Raw genomic sequence first — 25,333 nt, forward strand, 5'->3', positions numbered from 1 at the left:
AGTTTCAGAATTAACCAGAGATGACAGGAAAGTCCAAAAAGTGGCTTCAGTTGTTAGTAATGTGCAAGTAAACAGCAAAATAGTTTTGAAGTTTTGAAAAAACAAAAAAACGGTTAATGTCTCGTGACTTCCTTTGTACAGATAACCATCACGGCTGACGTCCACCCATGTTCTTTTGAATTTCTTTGTTTTATTAAATGTTAATTTACCAGTTTTTTTTTATAGATTTTACAATTAGCAGTAAACTCAGCAAGCAACACATGAATAAACAGACACATTTATGTTGTGGGAGAAATAACACTTCCACCACCTCTGCTCCCTGTTTAACACCCTCTCTGCCCCCCTTGGGCTAAACAGAAATAGGTCCAGCTTATGGCCATAATTGGTCTTGATCCATCGCCTGCAAGCATATTCCAGCGGTGGGTCTGGATGGGGCGCTTGTTATGTGTGAAAAGGTGGCAGGGGAATGCCTGGCCAGTAATTAACAGTGTGCAAGGGACTGTGGAGGAGGAAATTTAAAAGTGAATGAGGGAGGCCAGTTCATTCTATGGCTCTGCTCTGGCTCTCTCTCCGCCTCCTCTGTTTCTCATCTATTCAGTCTTGCCCGTTATTGGAGATGATGGGTTTATAGAGATTTTCACACATTTGGAAGTTGGGCTGGCATTGTGAATTTGTTTTTCGCTTGCTCCCCATTTCGCGCCCTTTGCCTATAACCCCCGCCACACACAAACGTGCTCCCCAGCGTTTGTTTTTCACTCAATCACTTGCTCACGCACTCATTTAATGAGCATGAAAGTTTTGAAATAATCACAATCAGCTTTATTGGCCAAGTATGCATACGCGTACGAGGAATTTAACTCCGTTTTTTACATTGCTCCCAACGTACATACACAGAATATACAAATAAACAAAAACAAAAAAATAAAATAAAAACAAGGAAAGCAAAGTAGAACAGAAGAAAGCATAAACATTTAACTACTATGTACAATATAAATATGAATGTATATCCAGAAGTATATATATATGAACATAAAGAACAACAATGACAATGGAATTGAGGTATTGGTGCAGAATGGTGTTAATAGTGCAGTATGTCTAATTTTGCCAAATAAAGGACAGTAAAATAAAGCTAAATTGCATCAAAAGCTATTAAAGTTGAATACGCTAAAGTAACAGGCTGATCTTCAGTAAATAATCTGTGTATAAAAGCTTTGAGAAAGACTGTAATGTGCATATAACTGGGTTATTCAATATGTAGTTTGCAGATATTCTGTGAATTACCTGAACGTATGGTAGAACGTTATTTAGAAAAGCTAATTCTGTGACAAACTGTTGAATGTTGAATTGCATGTGCTGCATGTTCTTTAACCTATGACTGTCCCAAACTTTTCTTCATCATCCAGCAAAGAAAATCATGTTTGATAATTAGTTGCCATTGAATCCATATTTAGTCAAGATCCTTCTTTGTGTTTCATCTCTGACAGACTGAAGGACTCACTCACCCACTCAGTTGCTCACAACCTCACTCAGCAAAGAGTTAAGTCTCCATCTTGTATAGATTTAGTCTACAGTGTTTCCCATGGCTGAGCTGTCTAAACAAAGAGAGTATTTCAATATACTGTAACACAGAACACACAAACATCGTGATATGATTTTGGAATGATGAATGTGATGCAGTTGGTGTACATTTGTATGGATTTTTGACCTCTTTTAAAAAGTAAGCTTATTTTAGTTTTTCAAAAGTTGCTGAGTTATGGCTTGAGAGCCTACGAATGATGTTGTCTGAAGTAGGCAATGGACAACAGCAACAGACACACAAACACACAGAAACTCTCTCCACACATGAACATGTTTCCCCTTCCCCGCATTGTTTCTGTTTCACTGACTTGTTTGCAAACAAATCCATTTCTTAATTTATGAATTATTATGAATTTAGGTACGAAAGTTTGTCAACAAAATCACCAAAAGCAATGAAGTACAAGACATTTAAATATCAACATATTAATAATGCATGTTTCTCAAAGTCTACATTATTATACATTATATCTGTAAAAACTAAAACTACAACTCTGTCATTTTGTCTCCTTTTTAAAAAAATGCAGGTGTGTATGCATACAAATACCTCCAAATATGGAGAAAACAAATATTTGCTGCCTTCAGCTACAGCCAGACTTCATTTGCATTTTCTGTATACCTTTGACTGAGATGTCAACAAAATAGTATGCACACTGGTGCAAGTGTGTGTGTGTGTGTGCAAGTGTGTGTGTGTGTGTGTGTGTGTGTGTGTGTGAGTGTGTGTGTGTGTGTGTGTGTGTGCGTATAATAGTATTATGTAAGCCAGGGAAAGCAACAGATTGCTGTTTGTTTCTATTTCTCCCTCAAGATACACTAGTGTGGTAGTGTGCCAGTAATCCCACCACAAGCGCTCTCCTTTCCAGCCATGCCAGGTTCAGACTAAACATTTTCGATTGAGAAGCGTGTTTACAGTGTTTAGGCAGACAGACAGACAGACAGGAAGTGGGCTATGCGATGAGAACCTCCCCTACAGCCCCAGAGATAGATGGATGAGGTGCTAAATGAAGGAAGGAGAGGCCTCAAATGAGCCATCGCGGGGAAGCACCCGGTATGGGGTCGGAACACTTTCTCAAGGTACGTGTGTGCAAGAAAAAGTGTGTGTGTGTGTGTGTGTGTGTGTGTGTGTGCGCGCATTTGTGAGTGTGTTTTAAGTGTTTCTGTTCATGTGCAAGCATGTGTCTGCCTGTGTGGTTCTGGGGGTAACAGGTGGGAGGTATGCAATGTCCTGGTTAACAAGAGTGTTATTGTGTTGTTCTGTCCTGCTTGGCTGACCGTCAGCTGTGCGGGGTCATCCTCCTTCCCCCTTAACCCTGGAACACTAACACGCCAGCTACGCATGCCCGCACACACACAACACACACACACACTTTCAGACACACAATCACACATGCACAAACAGATTCTGTTATGCATCAGTTGGTGGCCTGTAATTGAATTGGGACATGATCAGTGATATTTGGTGGCCCGATGCACCCCAGTGAAGAGGCATCTGCTCTCTTTTTCCCTGCCACAGAGCTGTTCAAGTCTAGAGCCAGTGTGAGACATGGCTTGAGAGGTTCACATACATACGCACACACACTACCCTCACTGCTGCACACATAGCTTCCCAAAGTCACTCACACGGTGCCCCGGGGCTCTCCTGCAGTTCTGTAACATTAGCCAACGACAATACTCCCTCAACTGCTTGCCTGTTTACTTTCTGAAAGAGTTAAAGTCTCCCACTTAAAGGATTACCTTACGCTGCCCTGAACCCCCTGCCCTCCCTGCCCTATGCTCTTACTTCAGCACGACATACACTCACAGATGTAGACAGGCCTGCACATATATGCACAAACACATGAATGAATACACTTATGCACACTTGTCCAATGCCAGGCTGACGGTCACACAAAGACAAAGATGAAAAACATAGTAGTCCACTGATGCGGATGGCCTTTGTCCCAGCTCGACCTTAATCTCTTCTTCTATTACCTGCCACTGACTTTTCACCAGGGCAATAAAGAGCTGTCGGGAATCACGCACACGTCTGCTCATTAATTTAACCAAGAAAGTGATTTTATTTCCCCTTTGACTCTATTATGTGTGCCATTTTCATTAACTCCCTTCTTTCAAAGATACATAATTTATATATATATAAATTATTTCTCCCTCTATATATATATTTTCCTTTTTTCTTTTGTCCTGCAATGTGATCTGAAGTACTCATAGTAACTTGCAAGTCCAGGAAGTGGAGACGTACAACTCTTCTCTCTCTCTCTCTCTCTCTCTCTCTCTCTCTCTCTCTCTCTCTCTCTCTCTCTCTCTCTCTCTGCACTCTTAAGTGGAGCTCAAGTGGTCCAACACTCTCCACCTTCCGATACAAAGCACCCCCTCCTGGGTTGGGCGGGGCGATCTGAGCACAGGGGCGGGGACGGGGAGTCGTAACTGACGGACTTGTTTACTAACAGACTAATTGTTGCCCTCCCCTGTGCTGCTCCTTGTAAGGCACTGTATGGCTGTCTGTATGAATCATTGTGTTCAAAGCAAAGGGTAAGAAGTGGAGTTTGAGGGAGTGAGAAGGCCAGGGGCGTGTCAGGAAGCCCTTGCTAACTCTGAGCATTTGTGTGTGTGTCGGCTTGTACGGGCAGGTGCGTGCTCTAAGCCGTGTCCATCGACATTTTCTCAGAGCCTGCTGCGTGCTAGAATGCCCTTTTATTTTAAGAATTTCTATCATTTATGAGGTATGTGTGGTTCTGTGTTAGCTTTTCTCTTTGTCAGGGAGTTGTTACTGTTATCTCCTCTCATAGCCTCTTGTCTCCTGGCTGAACAAAAGCCACATGAAGGTCTGGGGGATTCAGGCTCTTAGGCTGCCCAGCACCCTCTTAATTATGGTTCTCATAGGGCAGGAAATGCCAGGCTTATGGGGGTTTCAGGCTCAGCACTGTGGCACGGAGATGTCCGTTTTGCTCTAATCCACCTCCCTGGATAAACATTCAACAGGGATTGAGCCATTTTGCACGTCTATTTGTAGCCACACAGTGGGGACTACATTCATATAGATGGATGAAGATGCCCTCATACTTGCACTGACAAACATATCGGTGCAATACTGACATGTAATTGGATAATACATTATTGGTCATCACTTGCATTCCAGCATTATCCACACGGGTAGTGTGTATTTTATTTTACATTTCATGTGCTATTCTTTTAGCAGACATTGGCATACATTACCTTTAAAACACACATGCATTGAGGCACCAGCACACATTGGCACAAAGTCACTCACACACACACCTATGAGGCCCCCTAAATTAACATAATGTCATGCGTGCCCCTTGAAGAATGCAGTAGACAGCTGACTACTGGAGCTTATGAGAATGCTCAGTTGTCAAGAGGGAAGAATTTACATGAAGGTGCCGCATCCAGTTTATGTGCTATGCATGACCCCCACATGCCAACCAGTGCACATGGTATGTGCATGTGTGTGATGTTGAGTTATGTATGTGCAATTGTGGGGGGTTACATGTGTATATATGTCACTTTTTAACCCATTCAACTGTGTATGAGGATGTTTATGAGTCCTGTCTCTGTCTTATTTGTGCATCTGTTGCATATGTGTGACAAAAGAAAGACAAGTTGAGTCCCGCAAGGACTCAACAATCTGTTTGATTTTGCTATTCTGACCTTGTGAGGTGGGTGAACACACAACCTGTTCAGAGTTTAGCTACACCAACATGAGGAAATGTGGAGACGAAACATACTTTTCACCGGATGCCATTTGTTAAGTAGGTAAGCCATTTCACTCTCATCTTTAGAGGTCGCTGTGTGGGCTGTGTAAGACTCCTCATCCACCTGTCTTTCTTCCCTTTTGTAACATAACGGCAAGAGTGACATCTCACATATTAATAGTAGCCATTTTGAAATGAAACCTAAAAAAACATCTGTACATGTTTGCTTTTGAATTTTTTTTTAATCTATTCAAAAGTTAAATCACGGCATCTCATGATTCATCAGGGCTTGGAATTTAATCAACTGGCCAAGTGTCAGTTATTGCAACATAGTGATGAAACTAAATCTCAGGCCAAAAGCTTAAAGTAAATACATATTTGCTGTCAGTATTTGTTTTTTAAAGAACAGCCCTACCCCATGGTAACAAAAAATATGTCCAAAGACTATACTGTCACAGGCGGTTTGTTTTGTTCCAGGGTCACTCATTTTCCAGGAGGTGTGTGAAATAGCACTGACCCTACAAAACCCCTGGAACTGAAGTATGGCATGTCACAGGCCAGCCCTATACCATGGAACACACACACACATACACACACACACACACACACACACACACACACACACACCTACACAAAGCATATCAACAGGTGGCCACTGTGGATGGATTCAAAGAATTAATTAAGAAGATATTTTAATTGGAACTGTAGAGAGATTGTTTGTAAATACAGATTATACTATTAAAACTGTACATTTTTATCAACATTGTTTGTAAATTGTATTTGTTCCTGATATTTCAGTTATTTCCTGAAGCATTGCTTTCTCCCTATATGAGCCATATGAACGTGGCTGCTAAACTCATAACCTCTCTCCCAGCTGAACTTGACAACGGTCCAAACTGTTGTAAAGTTTATCCAGAACCTTGAAGAGACACAAGCGCAAAGCTCTTTCAGAGTTGTGAAGGACGTTTTTTTTGTTTTATCTGCTGTCATAATGTTTACAGCATGCAGTTGCCTTGCCAGAATCATTGGGCATTTCAAGAAAATCCCATTTTGCAATGTTTTGTTTATTTCATTGATTACTGACTGCTAGCTCGTCAGGCTAATGAAACATGTTAGCTATGCACTATATCTCTTCCTGATTCCTAGTGGGCAACTTTGGGTCTTGACTAAGGTTGTCCCAGAGGAGAATGTGGTAAGTTTTCCAGATCAGTTAAATCGCTTTGTTGTAAGTCATGAGTCAGTCCCCACACAAGTGCAACCCTCCAATTCCCCCGACCACCTCAGTTGTACCCAATGACTCAATTTCCCATCACATTCTGTGTCTTTCACCCTTGCTTCACCCAACTTGCTCAACCGTGCCTCCCTTGAGACACAAGGCCATTTCCGCTCTCTTCCCCACTCAACAAATATGCACTTTGGAGTACTTCCCAGAATACTTTGGCATGCACCCATGCCCACTCCCAATCTGCTTCCTTGCTTGACACAGGTCCAGAGGACAGCAAGGGGGCAGTGAAGGTGGTGGGGGGTACACCCATATAGTTACCTCACTGTCATGGTGCAACAAACCCTTGAGAAAGAAAAACAGTTGAGGAAGGAGAGAAAAAGAGAAAGGAGGGAGAGAGAGAGACTTACCTCATGCCCTCTTCTGTGTAACATGACATTCATGTTTGGACATAGTTTGTTCTCTGTTGAAAGGCTGCTCAAAGTGAGCCCCTGCTTAAAAAAATATCCATTCTTGGTCTGTTTGATGGAAACTGTGACTCTGCCTAACAACCGAAGTTATGAACAAGTGATGAGAGGCTGGAGAGAGAGATGAGAGGAAATTGGGAAGGGTGATAGGGTAATGGGAGACGGATGGGTGGGGCAGGTAGTAGTGCAAGAGTGAGACAGTGAGGGAATAATGGGGGGAAGATAGGACATCATGGGTCAGTATGAGCTACACGAAGTTCAAGCCTTGCATCTCAATCACGTTTACCTTTAATAAATCTTTTAAACGCTTCTATTTGATGGTGTGGTCCTTGCTAGTGAACTTACCATTTAGTCGTGTCAACTGTTACCCATTTACCGACGAATAACTAGTATTTGCCTCTAATTAGAAGTAGACTCTTTAGTGCCATCAATACCTTCCTCAACAAACCTCTCCTGGCCCCCTACTCAATATTTTCATCCCTCTCTCAGTTCGTCAAACCCCTGTTTGTCCTCTCATCCTCTCTCACACACATCACTTCAGAACTGCTTTCTAAGGCTTGAGCAATCTCCCTGTAATGGTGTTTTTAAGTGGCCTGTTTGCATAGAGGGCCTATGGAGAGCGAGCCTGTGATAGAGCCAGTGACTAAGTGGGGCTTGTTACAGTGACTGAGCTCATATTCAGAGCCCAGTCATCCACTGGGGGACTGGCTGCTACTGTAGTCTGGCTGTGGTCTCCGAGCTATCACCAGCCAACACAGTTTTAGCAGTCTACTGTAATGTGACACTTGGGGATTTTTCAAAGCGTGACGGCTATGTAGGGTACTTGTACCACATGTATTATATGCAGCATTTAATGCCTTTTATATGTATGTTTGCATTTTCACGTGTGTGTGCATTTCTGTGTGTCCTTGGGTGTGTGTGAGAAATAATACTTGTATTTGTGTCTGCATGTGTGTGTTGAATGTGTGTGCACACAGTTGCGAACGCATTGTAAACATCCTTTCTCTGATTTGATTGTTACCATAAAAAGTACACCTGAGTGCCCCTAAAGAATTACTTGTCCTCTCCCTTCATCTCTGCTTTAGATTTCTTTTTATGGTTTCTTTCAAATTTTCAGTGAAGTTATTTGCTCTTACTTGGCCATTGATAAAAGCTACATTGAAGCAGAGTGACTTTGATGCAGGGGAGAGGAACCTTTGGCAATGAGCCTTGATGAGACAGCCAGCCGGCTAGTCAGCCAGGTTTTCATTAGATGAATGCTGTGTGGGACTCAAGCCAGATAATGTTGGGCGCCAACATACTGGAGCCAACCAATATAGTTATAGCAAGGTGCTCTCTATTTAACTTCCTCTACGTCACTGTCTGTCTTTGTGGAAGTCACTGTCTGTCTCTCCATCTGTATAACTGGAGAGCCCAAACATCTTTATGGAAATCGTCACTCTAGTTGTGTTGTGCAAAGGGCATGGAAGCTGTCTTGGCCCAGCTTTGCGTAAGAATAGGTCGTCTGATGTAGGTAGCTTTTAGTGGTGAATGTCAGAGAGAGATCCAAGACGCAGAGAGACAAAGAATGAGAGAGGAGAGTCAAAACAAAGGATGCAAAGACATCCAAATCCAAAGGTTCATGGTTAAATTGTAGCTGTTGACATCACCATATGATTTGTAGTATACACTCACAGTCGACAGATACTCCTGGAAAAACAATTTTTATTTACACGTTTGCAACACAGAATACTTCCTATTGTCCACATTTCCTAAATTAGCACTCACAGTCTTTTCCTCATTAAGTGTCATTAAGAAGATGCACTGTACTAAATTGTATGTATCTGTACTTGTCACAGGGAAAATTTCAAATTTCAAAGTTAATGGATTTCGAACTGCAAGAAACTTTGACATGCATGCTTAAGCAGCAGCGCAGGTCAGTGGACAGACTGTTTGAAGGACAGCTGTGTTATTCCAGGGCTCGTCTAGTGCTGGTAGTCACCATTTTGTCCCCAGACCATGTCGGATGCCCTGGATTCCCACAGATAATAATAGCTGCAGAGAGATGTATTGAAGAGTACAGCTGGGGCACAACTTTCACCCTCCGTCTGGTGACCACACAACGTTTAATGAGACGTCCTGACACAATGCACAAGGCACATCATATTGAGAGGATGAAAAACATTAAACATGATATTTGCAATGAATTCATGAGTAACAAAAAGTAGCAATTATCATCTGGCATCATGGGGAAGTAGTAAATGTACTCCTTTCTTTTAATCTACCATGAATACTGTGATGAAAAAAGAATCCAGAAATCTACAATGTGAGTTGATGACGTATAGATTGACATCACTGAGATAATTCAGCAAGGACATGAAATAAAAAAAATGTATCATTGTCTGCCTACTAGGCTCAACTCAAACATTTCCCTGTTACGTTCAGCTATTTTGGGTCTTGCATTCCTTTGCCAGGGCCCCTTGACTTTGTCAAAGACATGACCCCAATAACTAACTGAACCATACACAGTAGCATCCATTCACCCATTTGGTCTATACCGATGCAGGATGTATGTTCATACTGTGTGTTCATACTTGTGTGATTACATACGCTAATAGTTTGTGAATTCAAGCTGTTGATTGCATGAACATTAACTTGTACCTTTCCATTCCTTTGAGTGTACAGGTGTGTTGAACACTTTGACTTACAATCTTGATCATACAGTATGTCGAGTGGGCCTGTTTGTGCGTATCTGTGAATTGTAACATGGCATGGCAAATCCTCTAACTGATTGTTTTAACTTCTGAGAGCTTGTGCATGCGTGTGTGTGTGTGTGTGTGTGTGTGTGTGTGTGTGTGTGTGTGTGCGCGCTCCGATGCGACAGATAGCTGATATCTATCGGGGTGTTAAGCTGATTAGTGTGAACTGTGGCCAGGTTCATTTGCATACGTTTCTTATCTCATTAGATTGGTATCAGCCTCTGTCACCATGCACGGCCTCGACTGGGATGTCTTCGTACCTCGCTTTTTAAACACGCTCACACACACAAACACAATCACCCTTGAAGCCCCTGGCTAACAACAACACTAACGTGTGACAGCAGCCAAGAAGTGCAAGCTCCTCGTCTCCCCTTGTCACCAGCACCACTATACCGCTGCCACAGCAACACATCACATCTTCTCCTCGGGCTCTCCGTGTCCCTGGTCTTATCAAGGTCATTACCTCGCATCTCTTACTGCTATCTCTACACCATCATCCTTTCTTTTCTTTTTTTTTTTCCTTTTTCTTTTTCATTTCGGAGGTAAAATACTGAAAAAAAAATGTCTGTGATTGTAGAATCATCGCTAAGTTTAACCACATCCACATCCATTGGTGTTTGTCTTCAGATATTTCAAGGTTCAGGTGCTCAATACAAAGGAATTTTGCGTATTAGATAGAGAAAAGCTAGTCTGTAAGGACAGATGGTGACTGTATCCCCTTCCTTTCCATCACTTCAACCCGTGCCATTTTTGTTTTGGAAAACAGACATGTTAATCTTGTGCATTGAAACCCCCTTGGACATTTAAAGAAGATTTAGCAGGCTGACCATGAGACCGTTAGACTATCAAAACTCATGCATCAGGATGACCCTTTATTCATGAGTGCTGTTCTCTTGACATGTTTATTGACAAATAAAACATCATATGTGGTTGTTAGACAAAGAGCATAACTGTCATTTATTATCCATTTGACATAAGCAAGAATAACACAGCAACTATTTATTGTAAGTTTAATAGTTTCTCATTCCATAAGAATCCTTTAACTCATATTACAGTGCCAGCCTTGCTACTTTGAGTCATTTAAAGAGAGTCCAAGAGCAGCTTTCACTAGCTACCACTTGTGTTTAAATATGCATCTCACACTCCTAGATAACTTTTTATTTACTAGCATACCTTACATACCAATGACAGCAACACTTTTTTTTGTGAGTTTAATTTCAAGCCGGATCATGGATTAATTGTGTGGTTTGCAGTGTGCACACGTCTTCCTATAGAATTGTTAGCATAGCTACATTCATTAACAATTCAAAACTGTTTTAGTAGTCGTAGTATGAGCAACTGATACAAAAGAGAGAGAAAAATACCTTTTCACTTTTTTTCCGTCAAAGAATACACAGTTGCGTAGCATTTCAAATGCTTCGTGAGATACACCTTGAGAATGGGAACAAAAGAACACGAGATAAGAGTGGGGCGAGGAGAATAGTTAATTGGCTTCAAGCAATTTTCACAACATCCATAGTATTCTCATATTCTCTCCCCAAGTGTTACTGATCAGTTTAATTTCATTGTTTGAAGGATTTATGTGAACAATAAAGTAGGAATATATAAAATTTGTCTGGATTCCATATTGTCTGATTAATAGGACCACAAAACTCTTTATTGGCAACCAGCATGTCTGCTAGCAGAACAATATGTTGTCAAGCCAATTCAAATTTGCAAGTCACTTTACAATCTGATGCACTTTAAACAAGATAATTATCACAAATCTGACCTCGACCCTGTGATGGTTGATTTGCTGTGAGGAATCCTGCCCTTTACCAAGTTGGAGCCAAATAGACCAACACACAGAACACTGTGTAAGGTCAGTACAGTGTGGGACATTACTGAAAGGAACACAGGGTCAGACCGTGAAACCTAAAATGCTTGTCAAGTGTCAAGTCGGTTCATTGTGTTACACATGAACCATGACATCACTAATTTGAATCTGAAACATGTGACGCGTCATCTCCAACAGAAATTTCATGAATGGCTTTGAGACTTTTACATTGTGATGTGTCATATTTTATTTGTGACACATGAATGTTCTTTTACAACAATATTTGAAAGGTGGGGGCAGAGGAAGTTTTGTATTCACTATATTTTATTCTCAATCACCTCTATTTACTTTGTATTCATAGACCACCACTATGCAATGGAGAGGAGATGAGGCCGAACTGCAGGAGTAACATGTACATTATTATAGTTTACTTTAAGTTGCCCACATTAAGAATATGACGTTATGGTTTTTGTAGTGATTTACTACCAAATAAAAAACGCCCATTTTGGTGTTAGTAGTTTTTTCTGTTACTTCTCACTCCAACTTTATTTTACACAGTTTTACAAATTAACTTAAAGGAGATAATTTAGTCTATCCGTCAGTCATGTCAGCCACTTCCAATGTGATGGAAATTCATCCCTGACCTCTGTTAAGTAAAAAGGAGTAACCAGATTTTAACCAAGACCACAGTTTGATTTCTTGCACTGTTACATGTACCTCCTCAACGATGAAACGAGTACATGTACATGCCTGCGGGTTAACTGTTAGTAGGAGTTAGTGGGGAAAAGAGAGCTGCAGAGACAGCGCCTCACATCTCTGTTCCCTTCAAGAGGCTAATGCTTTATTTATAACACTGCACCCCCCAGGTGCACACCTCAGGTCCCTGCACAGCCCCTTCTCTTCCCCACAGGTATACTCTGCGCCTCTGCCTCGTACTGCGCTACCTAGCGCACCTTCACATTCCTTTCCTTTCAACATCCCACTCCTGCGGCTGGATAAGAGGAGGAAGTTGAGGAGATAGATACAAAGACTTGGTGTGACGCACGTACAATCTGCAGACTGAAGCGGTTTCACACCCATGGTCTCCAATGTCTCGCTGCAGTTCTCTCGTGAGTTGGAGAGAAAGAACTGAATCCCCTATCCTCCAGCCCTGCTCACTCCCACCGAGCTGAAGAGACGCCACAGAGGAGAAGGAGAAAGTGAGAGATGGAGAAAAAGAAATGTGGAGGAACACTGAAGGAATGGAGAAGTAGAAGCGAAGGGGAGGGGAATGGAGAAGACAAAGACGTGGGGGGGGGGGGGTTAGAGGAGAAAGGAGAGATTGAAGAGAGCATGATAAAGAAGGAAAGAGAGTGTCTCACTCTTTTTAAACTTGGAGATGCTCTATCCCTTCTTCTCACTCCAACCTGCAATTCTGGGTCACTAGAGACATTTAAACTGCACTTATAATTAACAGCTATTTTTAAACAGGGAGGGAGAAGTGGAGCGGTGGCGAGGTACAAAAGCATTAAAATTGCCCCAGATTCGCTATTGAATAGGACACATCAAGGCAATATGCTGGCAGATCAAAGTGAGCGAGGAGAAAGGAGACAGGGCCGATCAGTGGGGATAAATTGTTCCCTTTATAATGGCATAAGAATAGACCTCTTTGCAGCTGAAACAATTTAATAACTGCATTCATTACCTCTGTCCAGCCTGTCTCTCCGTCTGTCGGCTACACAATGTGCAACCGCCTTTGCCATGCGCTACCTCTCTTTGTCTCTCTTTCCCTCTCTTTCCCTCTTTTGCTTTGTCTTCCAAACTTATCACTTCATCCCTTTTCTTTCTTTACGTCTTTCAGTACTCGTTTTGTCTTCTCCTCCCTCTACCCACCCTCGTGCCGAGTCTAGCATCCTCCACCTTTTTCTCTAGCCCCTTGTCCCCATCGTGTTGTTGGTGCATGCTCCAGCAGTAGCTACAGCAGCAGAGGTTCAACTGAGCCGATGCGCTGCAGGCCCCACAATGAAGATGTGCAATGTCTGACACTCTTGGAATGAGAGCCCTAATAGAAGGGGAAGCGGTTATCACAGAGCTCCCCCAGGACCAGCCTCTGTGTGCCTGACGCTAATTATGGCGCATGCAAATGAATGTGCAGCATTAAAGTCAGGAGGACTGCCTGACTCTCTCTGTGGAGGGTTTTTGTGTCAGTGTGTGCATGTAGTTGTGCTTTGCATGAGTGTTTGTGTGTGTGTGTATATATATATATCTATATCTATATATATATATATATATATATATATATATATATATATATATATGTATATATGTGTGTGTGTTTGTGCGCACACACAGGCTATGGTGTTCACAGTGTGTGTGTGAGCTTGTTTGTATATTTAAAGGTGTGTGTTGCGTGCGTGCACGTCTCAGGAACAATTTGCCACGCCAATCCCCTTTTACCTTTTCACTTTCACAATGGTTTAGATACTTACACTGATTCATTCTTTTTTCTTTTATTCATTAGTATAGAGTCAAGGCCATGAAGGCCATGCATCAAGGATTAGGATGAAGGAACAAGCAATAACACAACCCCTCTCTCTCTCTCTCTCTCTCTCTCTCTCTCTCTCTCTCTCTCTCTCTTTCTCTCTCTCTCATGCTCAAATGTGAGGTTGAGCAGAGAGGATTTCACAAGAGGATTCCTATAAATATATCTCCCCCACATTCACAAGCAGACTCTCCAAGAGGGTGTATTTATGAAAACCATTTTGTTTTCCCTTTGTGCCCTTTGTATGCTTGTGTATGTGTGCACACATGTGTTTTTGCATTTGTGTGTGAGCTCACATACAGTCGCCCATATGTGTGCATATCGGCATGTTTCAGAGTATGTTGATACACATGCGTATTGTGTTTGTACGTGTTTATTTGTGAGAGTTTGTACACGTTTAATTGTATTTTCCTATTCCAGTTTGTGTTTCCGCCGGCACCTTTACGTGACAACCCCTATCTGTTTTCCCATCGTTTTGTGTGTGTGTGTGTGTGTGTGTGTGTGTGTGTGCATTTATATGTGTGTGGGTGTGTGTGTGCGCCTGCGTGTTTGTGTAGTCTATATGTTGGCCATCTTATCTCCCCATTAGCCTCTTGTGCCCTGACCAGTATTCCCTCTCTTCCTTCCTGCTTTCTGTAATGGGTAATTTAGCCATGCTCGCCTGACATCTAGCCTATTCCTTGTTTAGTTGCCATGGCTACGCAGGCCTATGGATTGCTCCCTTGCTCCCCTGGCCCTGCTGTGGACGCTATAGACGTCTCAACTATTAGAGGGCAGAACTACTAAATACAGCGCACGAACAACCCATCACACATGCACACACTCTGTGTCGACTTCATAAACAATTAACTCTGATATGAAGAAAGAGAAATCTCTGACTCAGATAAGCGGTGCGAGCGCCGTCATTGCTTTGGACCAGAATAACACTTTCAGTCAGAAGCGTTATAGCTTTATTTTACTGCGCTGTATTTTTCATAAGGTTATATTGTCTGTATTTCCCTGTTACGACCTGAGAGGGTTGGAGGTAGCAACCTGCTGATTGATGGATGAGGCTCTTTTCTACTTCCAAAAGAAATCAGAACTCCAATCCACAACCGACACACCAACAGAGGCCAAGCTAGATGAGTCAGTGTGGCATGTGTTCATTGTGTGTGTGTGTGTGTGTGTGTGTGTGTGTGTGTGTGTGTGTGTGTGTGTGTGTGTGTGCATGCACACATTTGTGTGGTATTGATTTTTATTTTTATTTTCTTGGTGGAATATTTTTGTATTTAAAAGTTTGTACTCCTCTGTCTCACAATGAACTTATTGTACTCTGTCATCAGCTTTGTGAGGTCATTATATTAGCTGCAGAGCCATATGCCAGAGCTTCTCTCTTCAAAAGTTACAAAAGCATATGGGAGAATGAGAGTTGCAGGAAAAACAGCAGCTCGGGATTTGATCTCTCTTTTCTCATTTATTTTGCAGGGCTTGCAAGTTGGAGGTGGAGGGTTGTAGCAAGGGGCTTTCGGGGTCAAAACAAACAAACGCGCTTGAAGTTTCATGCTTTTGCAGGCGATATTATTGTCTTTGAAGTTTCCACTATCGAGAGCAAAGGATAGAGGGAGAGGCAAACGGTTATAGAGAGAGTTAGGATAGGGAGAGCAGCGAGGGAAGGAGAACAAGTCATAGAAGTGTGAAGCCCTTGAGTTGAAACTGTGCCTGCCTGGGCCTACAGAGAGCAGATGACAGTAGCTTTGGTTTCTTTTGCGGAGCTCACAGTACTTTTGCCTTACATAACCCCTCCCATTGTGCTTTTTCAATCATTTGGGGAGAAATCTTAAGTATGCACTTTAAAAGTTAATGCTTTCATGTGTTCGGAGAAGGGGGAAGAGAGGGGGCGCATCACAGATCACACATAAAGGAGACGGCTCTGACAAGTTTTCAGAATATCGACAATTATAATATTCTATAAGGTATATCAGCGGAGTTTAACTATGTGTAGCAGTATTTTGGCAAAGACGACGAAAAGATAGACAGTGAGAGACACGTATAGCATTTTAAGAGCAGATGCAAGCAGTGCAAACTCAGACAGTCCTATTTTTTACCCCTACCCCCATCCCGGATTCCCCTTAAGGTGCCCCTTAACCCCCCCATCCCCTCCTCTTGCTTCTCTGTGAGGTTAAAGCGCACCTTCCCACTAAAGGGCTCAGGGGTCACGCATCTGCATGTGAAATGTGAACCCGCTGACATTCCAGGGCAGCCCTAAGCCGTGCAGCCCTTTTGTTCACTACGGTGCCAGTGTCAGGCCTAACAAGCCCGCCAAAGGTCTCTGACAGAGGAGAGAGGACGACAGGGAGAGAGGGTGGTGTGTTATTGATGCCCTCTGCAACTATCCGTTTTCACAAAGCCCAAAATAGGAGAAAAAGAAAAGTTTCATTGCTCGAAATGGTAACACAGATATTTTCTCATCGAACAACCGCTAAATGTTGCCATGAGCTAGTTGTAACCCCAAATGCTTTGGGTATGTTAAAATGGTAACGTATAGAGGGGTGAGGGGGTCTATATATTGAATAAGGTCATGGCAACCATGAAAGAACAGTTAGGTTTCCTTGACAACAGTGAAGACCTTAGTGACTGCAAGACCAGTGTTGGCACCAGAATTGTTTATATTTAACTTAGGAAGGAAACTTGAATACTGTTTGCACACTGGTCACCCCTCTGACTTTTGTATCCTCAAAACTTGATTAAACCGGGTGTGTTTAACCTGTAACAGAAGGCTTTTAGGGAGACCTCAGATGACATGCAAGCACTTTTACATCAGGCAGCACACAGAGGTGCTATGGCAGGGCCGGGGTCCTTTCAGCCTGTGAATTAAGTTCTGAGGCACAAAGGGCAGCTATTCACCAGGCAGTGATGGCCTTCACACTAGCCTTTATGTCCCCGCTGGCAGGCAGAGTGAGAGAGAGAGAGAGAGAGAGAGAGAGAGAGAAAGAAAGGGAGAAGGAAAAAAAAGTTGTGTGGAATAAGTGTAAAACATAGACACTGCTCAGAAATTACTGGTATGGATTGAGAATCATTTTAGAGTAGAAAGTAATGATTAAGTTAATAAGTGTGATGGAAGGTATTCCTAGTCATGTTCCCATTGTTTTTTATTTTCAATGTCTTTGTAGTGTTGCATGTTACAGTTGAAAAAAAGCAACATTCAAGAGCAGACAATGGTTCTTGAGCAGATAATATGATACACATAATTCAGAAAAGAATATTAGTGAGCAGGTGTCAGTGTGTCAGCATGAGGTGGGGGACACACACTTTAAGCAAATACAAGACAAATAATACTCAGAACCTTTTAAATGAACCTTTTATTTGCTGATACTTGTTAGAGAAAAAATGCCCCCTTGCGGGATTAATAAAGTAACTATCTATCTATCTAGAGGTCATAGTGTGTCACGCCTTAAAGAAATGCACACTTGGACACTATTTATGAGTCCAAAGGTTTGTATAAACGTTGCCAAACATCTAAAAGGTCATACCCACGCACACTTACACACTCATTCGACACCACACAAACACGCACAGCCCTTTTTACAGTACACTTTTACTTACTCTAACATATTGTAAGTAGGGCCTTACACTCCCATCCCACATTCCTTCCCCTGGGGAGCCCGGTGCTGTGTGAGTGATTAAGTTAGGGCTCCTACATTAGAGCTGTCCATCCATCCGGTCTGCTTTTCCAAACACATCCATCCCAATCCTAGTTAAAACACTGGGGGATCTCCTCCACTCCACCTCCACCCCCCCCCCCCCCCCCCCAAAGTCTTTTATGATGTCCATAAAATGGAAGAGTGCAGCTTTACTTGAACTAATAATATCTGAGCTTACAGGGCCGTGATTGATGATCTTTAAAGCCAGCCCGATCGGTCTCATCTTTCTTCAGATTTTTATCACTGACTTGTTTGCAGTCATGTGCAATCACAGGCACCGGGAGAGGTAACAAGTGCTTGATGTATGATGCTTGAGCCACTTTTGTCAGCTGCGCATTTCCCTTCTCACCCTCCGCTTTTGTTTTTACTTTTTCTTTTCTATTTTAACCCAAGGCTTGTATTTGTTACCTCTCTTGAATTGTTTGCAGAATGTTGGTTTTACTGTGTTCGCTCTGTCCCTCTCTCTCGCTTTCTTTTTTTTTCAGATGGTGGGAATGTCTTCTCCTGGGGGATGGGGCAAGAGGTGAGCTAAACATTTTTCCACTTTTGGCCTTGCCAGGAGAGGCAGACTTAGAACAATACAAAACTCTATATCACACCAGTGTTCTTTCTCAAACGGCTTCCATTTTTGAGACATTTTGAGATTTTTTTTTTTCTTCCAGAGATTAAAAGATTTTGGGGGGAGATCCGTTTCCGAGCCCTCCTTTCGAGCGCTTAATATCCTTCATATTTTGCCAAGAACACACATATTTTTTAATTTTATATATCACCTTTATGGGATCTGCTGTTTGGCAATTTAACTCACATGGTCAGGGCAGGGAATCCTCTACTGTGTGTGCATGCCCCTTTGAATGTACATAGCCCAAAGTATGTACACGTGAGGCTGTGTGTGTGTGTGTGTGTGTGTATGTGTGTGTGTGTGTGTGTATTTGTTGGCCCCGTTTTGTCTCTCCCCCTCTGTTAGATAAAGAATCCCACCTGTCACAGAGGATTGTTCTGGCCTTTCATTTAAGACGTTCTTTAAAGGGGCGCATCATTACACAGCCCTCAGACAGAGCCCAGAGAGTGTAAAACCTAGGCCCACCTCAATCCCTCTGTTCCTCTCTCTCTCTCTGATTCTTATTCCTCCCAGCTTTGCGAGGTCGTTTGAAACCACGGCCAAAATGTGATCACTTTTACAACGTGACAGAGAGGATGACGCTTTGCCAGGACAGTGAAACAAACATGTAGGTGAAGGTTAGAGAGCCGGGGAGCAATGAAAATGTTAGACATCAGTTGTTATGAGCTTTGACGTGGCCTTGGCTTCCACATCGCACTCTTACAGGGTGGCTTCTGGTCTAACTAGACTCATTGGATTTTCATAGGCGTTCTTGCATCTATATAACTTTATATTAGTCTGTGCAAGGGCACCGTCTCATTCTCTTTCTCCCCTCATCATGTTCTCTCTTTCTCCTCTTCCTCCATTTCTCCCATCTTCCTGCCCTCTCTCTCTCTCCTCTGTCTTGGAGCCGTTCTGATGATTGATTGTTTCTCCGTGCAGTCTGACAGGATGTAGCACACTCTCGGCCCCAGGGGCCCCAAGCAGACTGCACCACCTGATTAAGACTCCTCCTGTAATCAGCCGCACAGTGCCACACCGAAACTATACTCCCATCAACACGTAAAGAAATGAGAAAGGTTCCACCTTCTGAAAGATAACACTTTGTTTGTCGCTAGCGAAGAAGTGAGATGAGGGGCCATCTTGAACTTTGCTTTATACAAAGCTGATACCTTTCTCTCTCTCTTGGGCTTAAAGGCTATTATGTATCAGTAGCAGCAGAAAAAGTAGAAAAGCAAAAGGTCTTAAACTTAATAAAGTTTTCCGCTGCCCTACCAAGGTAAACCCAGGCAGCTCTAACCCTATTACAGCTAGTAATAGTATTACCGATAGAAATCTCGTTGTTTTCCTCCTATTGAGACTAAAAGACGGACGGCCTGCGCTGTATCACATGATTGAGGTGAGAAGGAATTTGAATGATGTCAGAGAGAGCGTTCCACAGCCAGAATCAATATGATAACATTATAACGGGGGTAGCAAATAAGTGTTAAAGGTATCAGGAGAATGAAAAAAAATAACAGACATTTTGTGGAGTGAACAATCACTTTTATGTTTACTCTTTTAAAAAAATTACAAAAATACAAAATGTTCAAATCTAAATAGTTATCCCTACCATTATGGGTTATTAGATTAACCAGTCAACCAAATTACAGACAAATCCTCAGTCGAGAGTCATGTCTCGATTCCTAATGTCAGCTGTGTGATAACAAGGTCAACTGTTTGCTAAAGTTGTGTCAGGCAGTTTAACCGGCCAGAGACCTGAATTGACATAACATCCAATAGACTTCTAATGCAAGCTCTAAGCATCCTAAATAATGAGGTAGACCGCAAGGAAAGAAAACTCTCTCATACATAGCCGATGACGGTAGTACAGAGATGAGCTACAGATTACAGTATTTCTGCATTACCAATGAATTGCAAAACTACAAAACAAAACCCTTTATAGAAAACGTAATTAGGTAATCGGGAAAAAATGAAGGACTACAACAGGAAAGTAGTCTTGAGCCTGTCGACCAAAACGTACAGTGTGTGCTTGATCAACAAATATCGATAGTAAAACATAAAACCAAGTATGCATGCCTGACATGTATCAAAAACAGATTACACATGAAAGCAAAGCACAAGCACTTTTTTCTGTCCAATGTCGTTGCTTTTCACACTCAGGTCAAAAGTGTTGTTATAAACTAGGTAGTGACGACGTGTAACACGTGTTTATGTGTGTCACTCTGTTGATTGCAACCCTGTCTGTACTGTAATGATAAGGGGGAGTCATCAGGCATGGTAAATAATAAGTGAGCCGGCCTGGTGATGGTGGATACCCCTGGGCTTGGTTCCAACACAGTTCAGGCCTCATCGAACCCTGGGCCTGATCCAAATTGATGCTAATATGGTCCGGGCTGCTACAGTAGAACAAAACGAGCGTTAGTGGCACCCTGGATCTACAGTTCTTCCTCTGTGTGAAAGAAGAGAAGATGAAAAAATAATGTTTTTTAAAGAAAACATGTATGTGCATGTGTGTAAGGGCAAGTGCATGAGTGTGTTTGTATATGTAGTGTGTGTCTATGCATGGTCATTCTCTCAAATGTATGCATGTGTAGTGCTAGCATTGTTGCCTGTGGGTGCGTTTGGCATTTCGCCATGCTCACATTTATATCTGTCTGTGTTTTCCCTTTCCCATCCTGCTGATGCCATCAGTACGCATGTTGTGACTGATGACAGTCGTTGCCACAGTCTGATGCTCTGCTGCTTAATGTCCTTTTTGTTTATTAATTAACTGCAGGACATATATGCTGAGAGACACCTATTGATTCTACTGCTGCATTAATTGATTTTGTGCTTCACTAATCATATTGTTGCTGCAAGATCATTACTAGGCCTCTGTGTTCTCTTTGTGGTGGAGGATTGTGTCAATATATTGTGCTGTTCTTAGTGTTGTGGGTGAAGTGTTAAGTGCAGTTTTGTCCTTTTTTATAGTATGTGATAGTGTATTGAGACTATAAGAGAGAGACATAGGGAGAAGTCACAAGTAAGTCCTGACAATCAAGGCCCAAGACTAAATCTCAGGTTTTAATTCCCAACATAGTCATAATGCATTCTTTATCAAAATGAATGCCATTTCTAAATGTCAACACCACAAGAATAGTTATATGCATTGTTATACATGCTAAATTGTATTGTTTTGAAAGCAAGTTCCAGTGACGTTAGGAATTCTAACCAAATAGTGAAAACATTAGCTAGATTTAAAAAGAAATAAAATCCAGACACATGAAAGAAAAAAAAACAGGATTACATTGTAGAAAATAGGCAGCAGAACTTTGACAGCTAAAAAAGGTGAGAGTGTCCTCTGATATAAAACACTACTCTTCTATCATTGAAACAAACAGATTCCAGTGTTTGTGTATCTCTGACTGCCAGAGGCTCCCTAGTGAGTCTGACCGGGGGTTACAGTGTAACCAAAGCGTCTGTCTCCTGCTCACCACCCAGATCAGTCTGTTCAGCTTGACTGGGCCCAGTTGTCTTGGTTTCATACTGACGAATGTCTGGGAAAGGTCTGTCTGGGGTTCAAGTACATTAAAGTCATCCGCTCCCCTCCCACTGAGCACCAACACAGATGGCTCCAGATGCAGCTGGCACAGCATGGAGCAGCACCTGACAGTGCTCATTCAGTCAGACACACACACAAATACACATTTACAAGTACAAACACATGCAGACACACAAACAAGTGCACAAAGGTATGGACACATCTGCTCACTTACTGTACCTAACTGCAAGTAAAATAACATGCACACGCACACCGATGGAAGCACATACACTCATAAATATAAATACATAGACACACACACTCACAGCAGGAACATATGCTGCCACGCATCTACAAATCCTCACAGTAGCGCACATACGAATAAGCAATTAAAGACCCAGATTACTGGATGGCGCACACACACACACTCAAATGTAAACCCACACATATTGTGCTCACTTTCAAACATATGCCAGGGCATGCCGGTGTGCACATGGGCACAGTGCAGAAAGCCCTTTATCTCTGCAGGAGCGAGCAGGAAAGAGAAGAGCAGGACAGCTGAGAAGTCAAATTGAGCAGCCTCACCATTTGAAACACAAAGAAAGAGATGTAAATTGAGGACAACGCATTCTATTGTACTGCGCGAGACGCTATGGTTATTAAACCTTTGTGTTTGAATAGACTTTTTACACAGACCCACTCACCGATGAGGGATTGCATTGCCAGGCAGTTGCACATGATGGTAAATTAAACATGAAACATGGTAGATTTTTGGTCGGTGAAAGAAATATGCAGTGTGCCTTTTTTAAACAGTATTTCCTCCTCAGTGACAGCAATTTGAGCCAAGATGAATTGCCAGTTGCCGATGTCATATATAACCTTACACAGCAGATATTATAATGCCGCTTTACAAAGATGCACTTAAATTACGATACTCCGTGATACAAGTCCTCTTTAACAAATTTAACAACCATGTTTACATTCAGGACTGTCATGGCAGCATGAAGTAGAATGAGATGATAGAACTCAGTCACCTGCTGGTGCTACGCAAAATGGGAACATTGTTCTTTCCCCCAAATTGAAATACCACTCAGGCATGTGTCTTTATTTAACTATTCCATCTATGAGCAATGAAATCATTGGGATTAAACTTTTATTTAATCCTGTGACTGACATGATATCATTGTTTCGCTTTCAGGGACAGCTTGGACTTGGGGATGACAGGATTCATATCTCCATTCCTTGTCTTCTTAACTATTCTCAGCTAGCCGAGGTCACACAGATACAAGCAGGAGACAGCTACAGTGCAGCCGTCACAGGTGAGCCTAGTATCCAACCTGCTGTGATAGCAGTTTTTATCTTTCCCTCGCCTGTATTATACAATTCAAGCAACTACAATAAACTTTCACTTTGTGTTGAGTTTTCCCAGAAAGAAGACTGTATTTCCCATGAGCACCACTGCCTTATGGCATACAAAAGTTGATCCGGCCAGTATGTGCATTTGTTATGGAAAAGGAGGACTTGTTTTTAATACTATTTTTTTTTTTCATTTTGAAGCACGGCTTGTTGCAGGATGCATAGCAATACAAGATAGTGTTGATTGCCTGGTGCATTCTGGTCATCATTGTCATAATCACAGAAAGCTTTTCTTTCCGAGACAAAGGCAGCTTACGTTAGCTGCATTCAACTCACATTACAATAAATTATAAATGAATATATTGATGTAAGACTACATCTTGCTTTAATAAAATAGACATATAACCAGTCTCGAAGGAAAAGGGCCAATTCATGATCGGTTTCAAATCATTTCAAATCTCACAATTGTTTCCATCTGTTGAATAACCCACAAAGAATAACTCTTGTTTCTTCCATAGTCTTTCACTGTCCCTTTTTTCCTTTTTTGCCGATCCTGCCCCAGTACCAGTCATAACCTTCGTTTTAACTGGCTAAAGCACTACTCACTGCCAAATTGTTTGATTTTACAGGGAATCGGACCCGATGACCGGATTAACAATAACTATATAGAAAAAAACAATCTTCTCGCAGATGTTCTCGTTTGGTTAAGTATGCGATATAGAGGAATCTGTATTAAATTGAGACGGTTTCATAACAAGTTAAAACCTCCTTGTAGTAGCTTTTAATAACACAGCCTAACTCAAACCTCCAAACGGCTAATTGTAACTGCAGATATCTGTCATTGTGATCTTTTCAAAAGATCCTTAGATGTTGTATTCACTCTACATAATATAATAACAACTTACTCACTTGAAAACCTTATTTTCCCAGCAGTATCCCTCACTGTGGCTTTCAGCCATGCTAATTTTTCATCTACATCATTTCATTGAGTTTTAATTAACACTACAAGGATTCAGTGTCCTCAAATGACATCACTCGGAGCACAAATTCAACCTCATTAGCTCTCAATATTTCTTAAACGAAGCAGGTTTTAGTGTTATATGATAGATGATGTACATAATGAACTGATTTGTTGTTCAACCAGCGATCCCCTAAACTACCCTGCTAAGACTATCCCTGTAGCTACTTTGTTATTAATAAGACGGAGAGATAAGGAGGCAAACCATCCCTTTACATCAGCTTTTCCCTAAGCTTGGCTGTCTTTCCTGTAATTCCTAAAAAGCCAAACCCAGAGCCCCCTTTGCTGACTAAATTTAAAAACAGGTAAGCTCTGATTGTCCCTATTTTCTAGCTTTCTCTCTCCATATCCTCTTAACTTGTGTGATTTCAGCAATCTGATTCACCTCCCCTCGGCTCCATAGAGAGTCATTGAACTGCCACAAAACTTGTTCTAATACATTTACACCATTACAAAGTGCCAGGCAACTACTTCTCCTTCAATTGCTGCTTGCCTTCTGCCAGACAGCTGGAATTAAAGTGGTTACACTACAAATGTAACATCAGCCACTTAAAGAGAAAAGGCATTGTACTTGTTTAAAGACCAGGGCACATTTACAGCCTACTGCAGCTGTACTGCAATATTCCCTTAGAAGAATTGCTTATTGTTGAACTGAGACGTCTGCTGGCTCTGCGCGTGGTTTTGCTGGAAATGCCACTGGTTCATTAAATGTACTGCAGTCAACATCTTAAGTTTGGTCCCATTTGAATTCTTGGCACAATGAAGAGTATTTGGAGAGTGAAGCCCAACCTTCCGGTGTTACAGTTACGTCTTTAGGTGATCTATAAAATGTTATTATTTAAAACAAGCTCTTTATGGATTGCTTACGAGGCATGCTTAGCACATGATTGATCTGACCTTTCACAGACCGTCGTTCTTTTGGAAAACATCAGCTTTAACCTTTTTTAGCTGGATTACCCTGCCAGCATCTGTGTCTGTAAATGTCTTTGTCAGTACGTGTGTATGTACATGCATATGTTAGCAGTGTTACCGTGCGTATTTGTGTTAGTGGTACAACGCCATCTAGCAACGCCTGCCTCATATGCTTTTATAAGGTTTGCGTTGCTGAG

At 41.9% G+C, this 25,333-nt stretch overlaps 1 protein-coding gene across 2 annotated transcripts in view; it reads left to right on the plus strand.

The window, feature by feature from the left end:
• LOC116384761 (RCC1 domain-containing protein RUG3, mitochondrial-like) overlaps positions 1–25,333 on the plus strand; it is a 281,677-nt gene that overhangs the window by 244,413 nt on the left and 11,931 nt on the right. For both annotated transcript variants that reach the window (XM_031849703.1, XM_031849705.1), the window contains exons 8-9: positions 18,215–18,252; positions 23,049–23,169. In XM_031849703.1, coding sequence (XP_031705563.1) covers positions 18,215–18,252; positions 23,049–23,169 — 159 coding nt within the window. The remainder of the gene's footprint in view (positions 1–18,214; positions 18,253–23,048; positions 23,170–25,333) is intronic.

Source organism: Anarrhichthys ocellatus, unplaced genomic scaffold, assembly GCF_004355925.1.
Source record: "Anarrhichthys ocellatus isolate YVR2014 unplaced genomic scaffold, GSC_Weel_1.0 scaffold9, whole genome shotgun sequence".
Classification (NCBI taxonomy): domain Eukaryota; kingdom Metazoa; phylum Chordata; class Actinopteri; order Perciformes; family Anarhichadidae; genus Anarrhichthys; species Anarrhichthys ocellatus.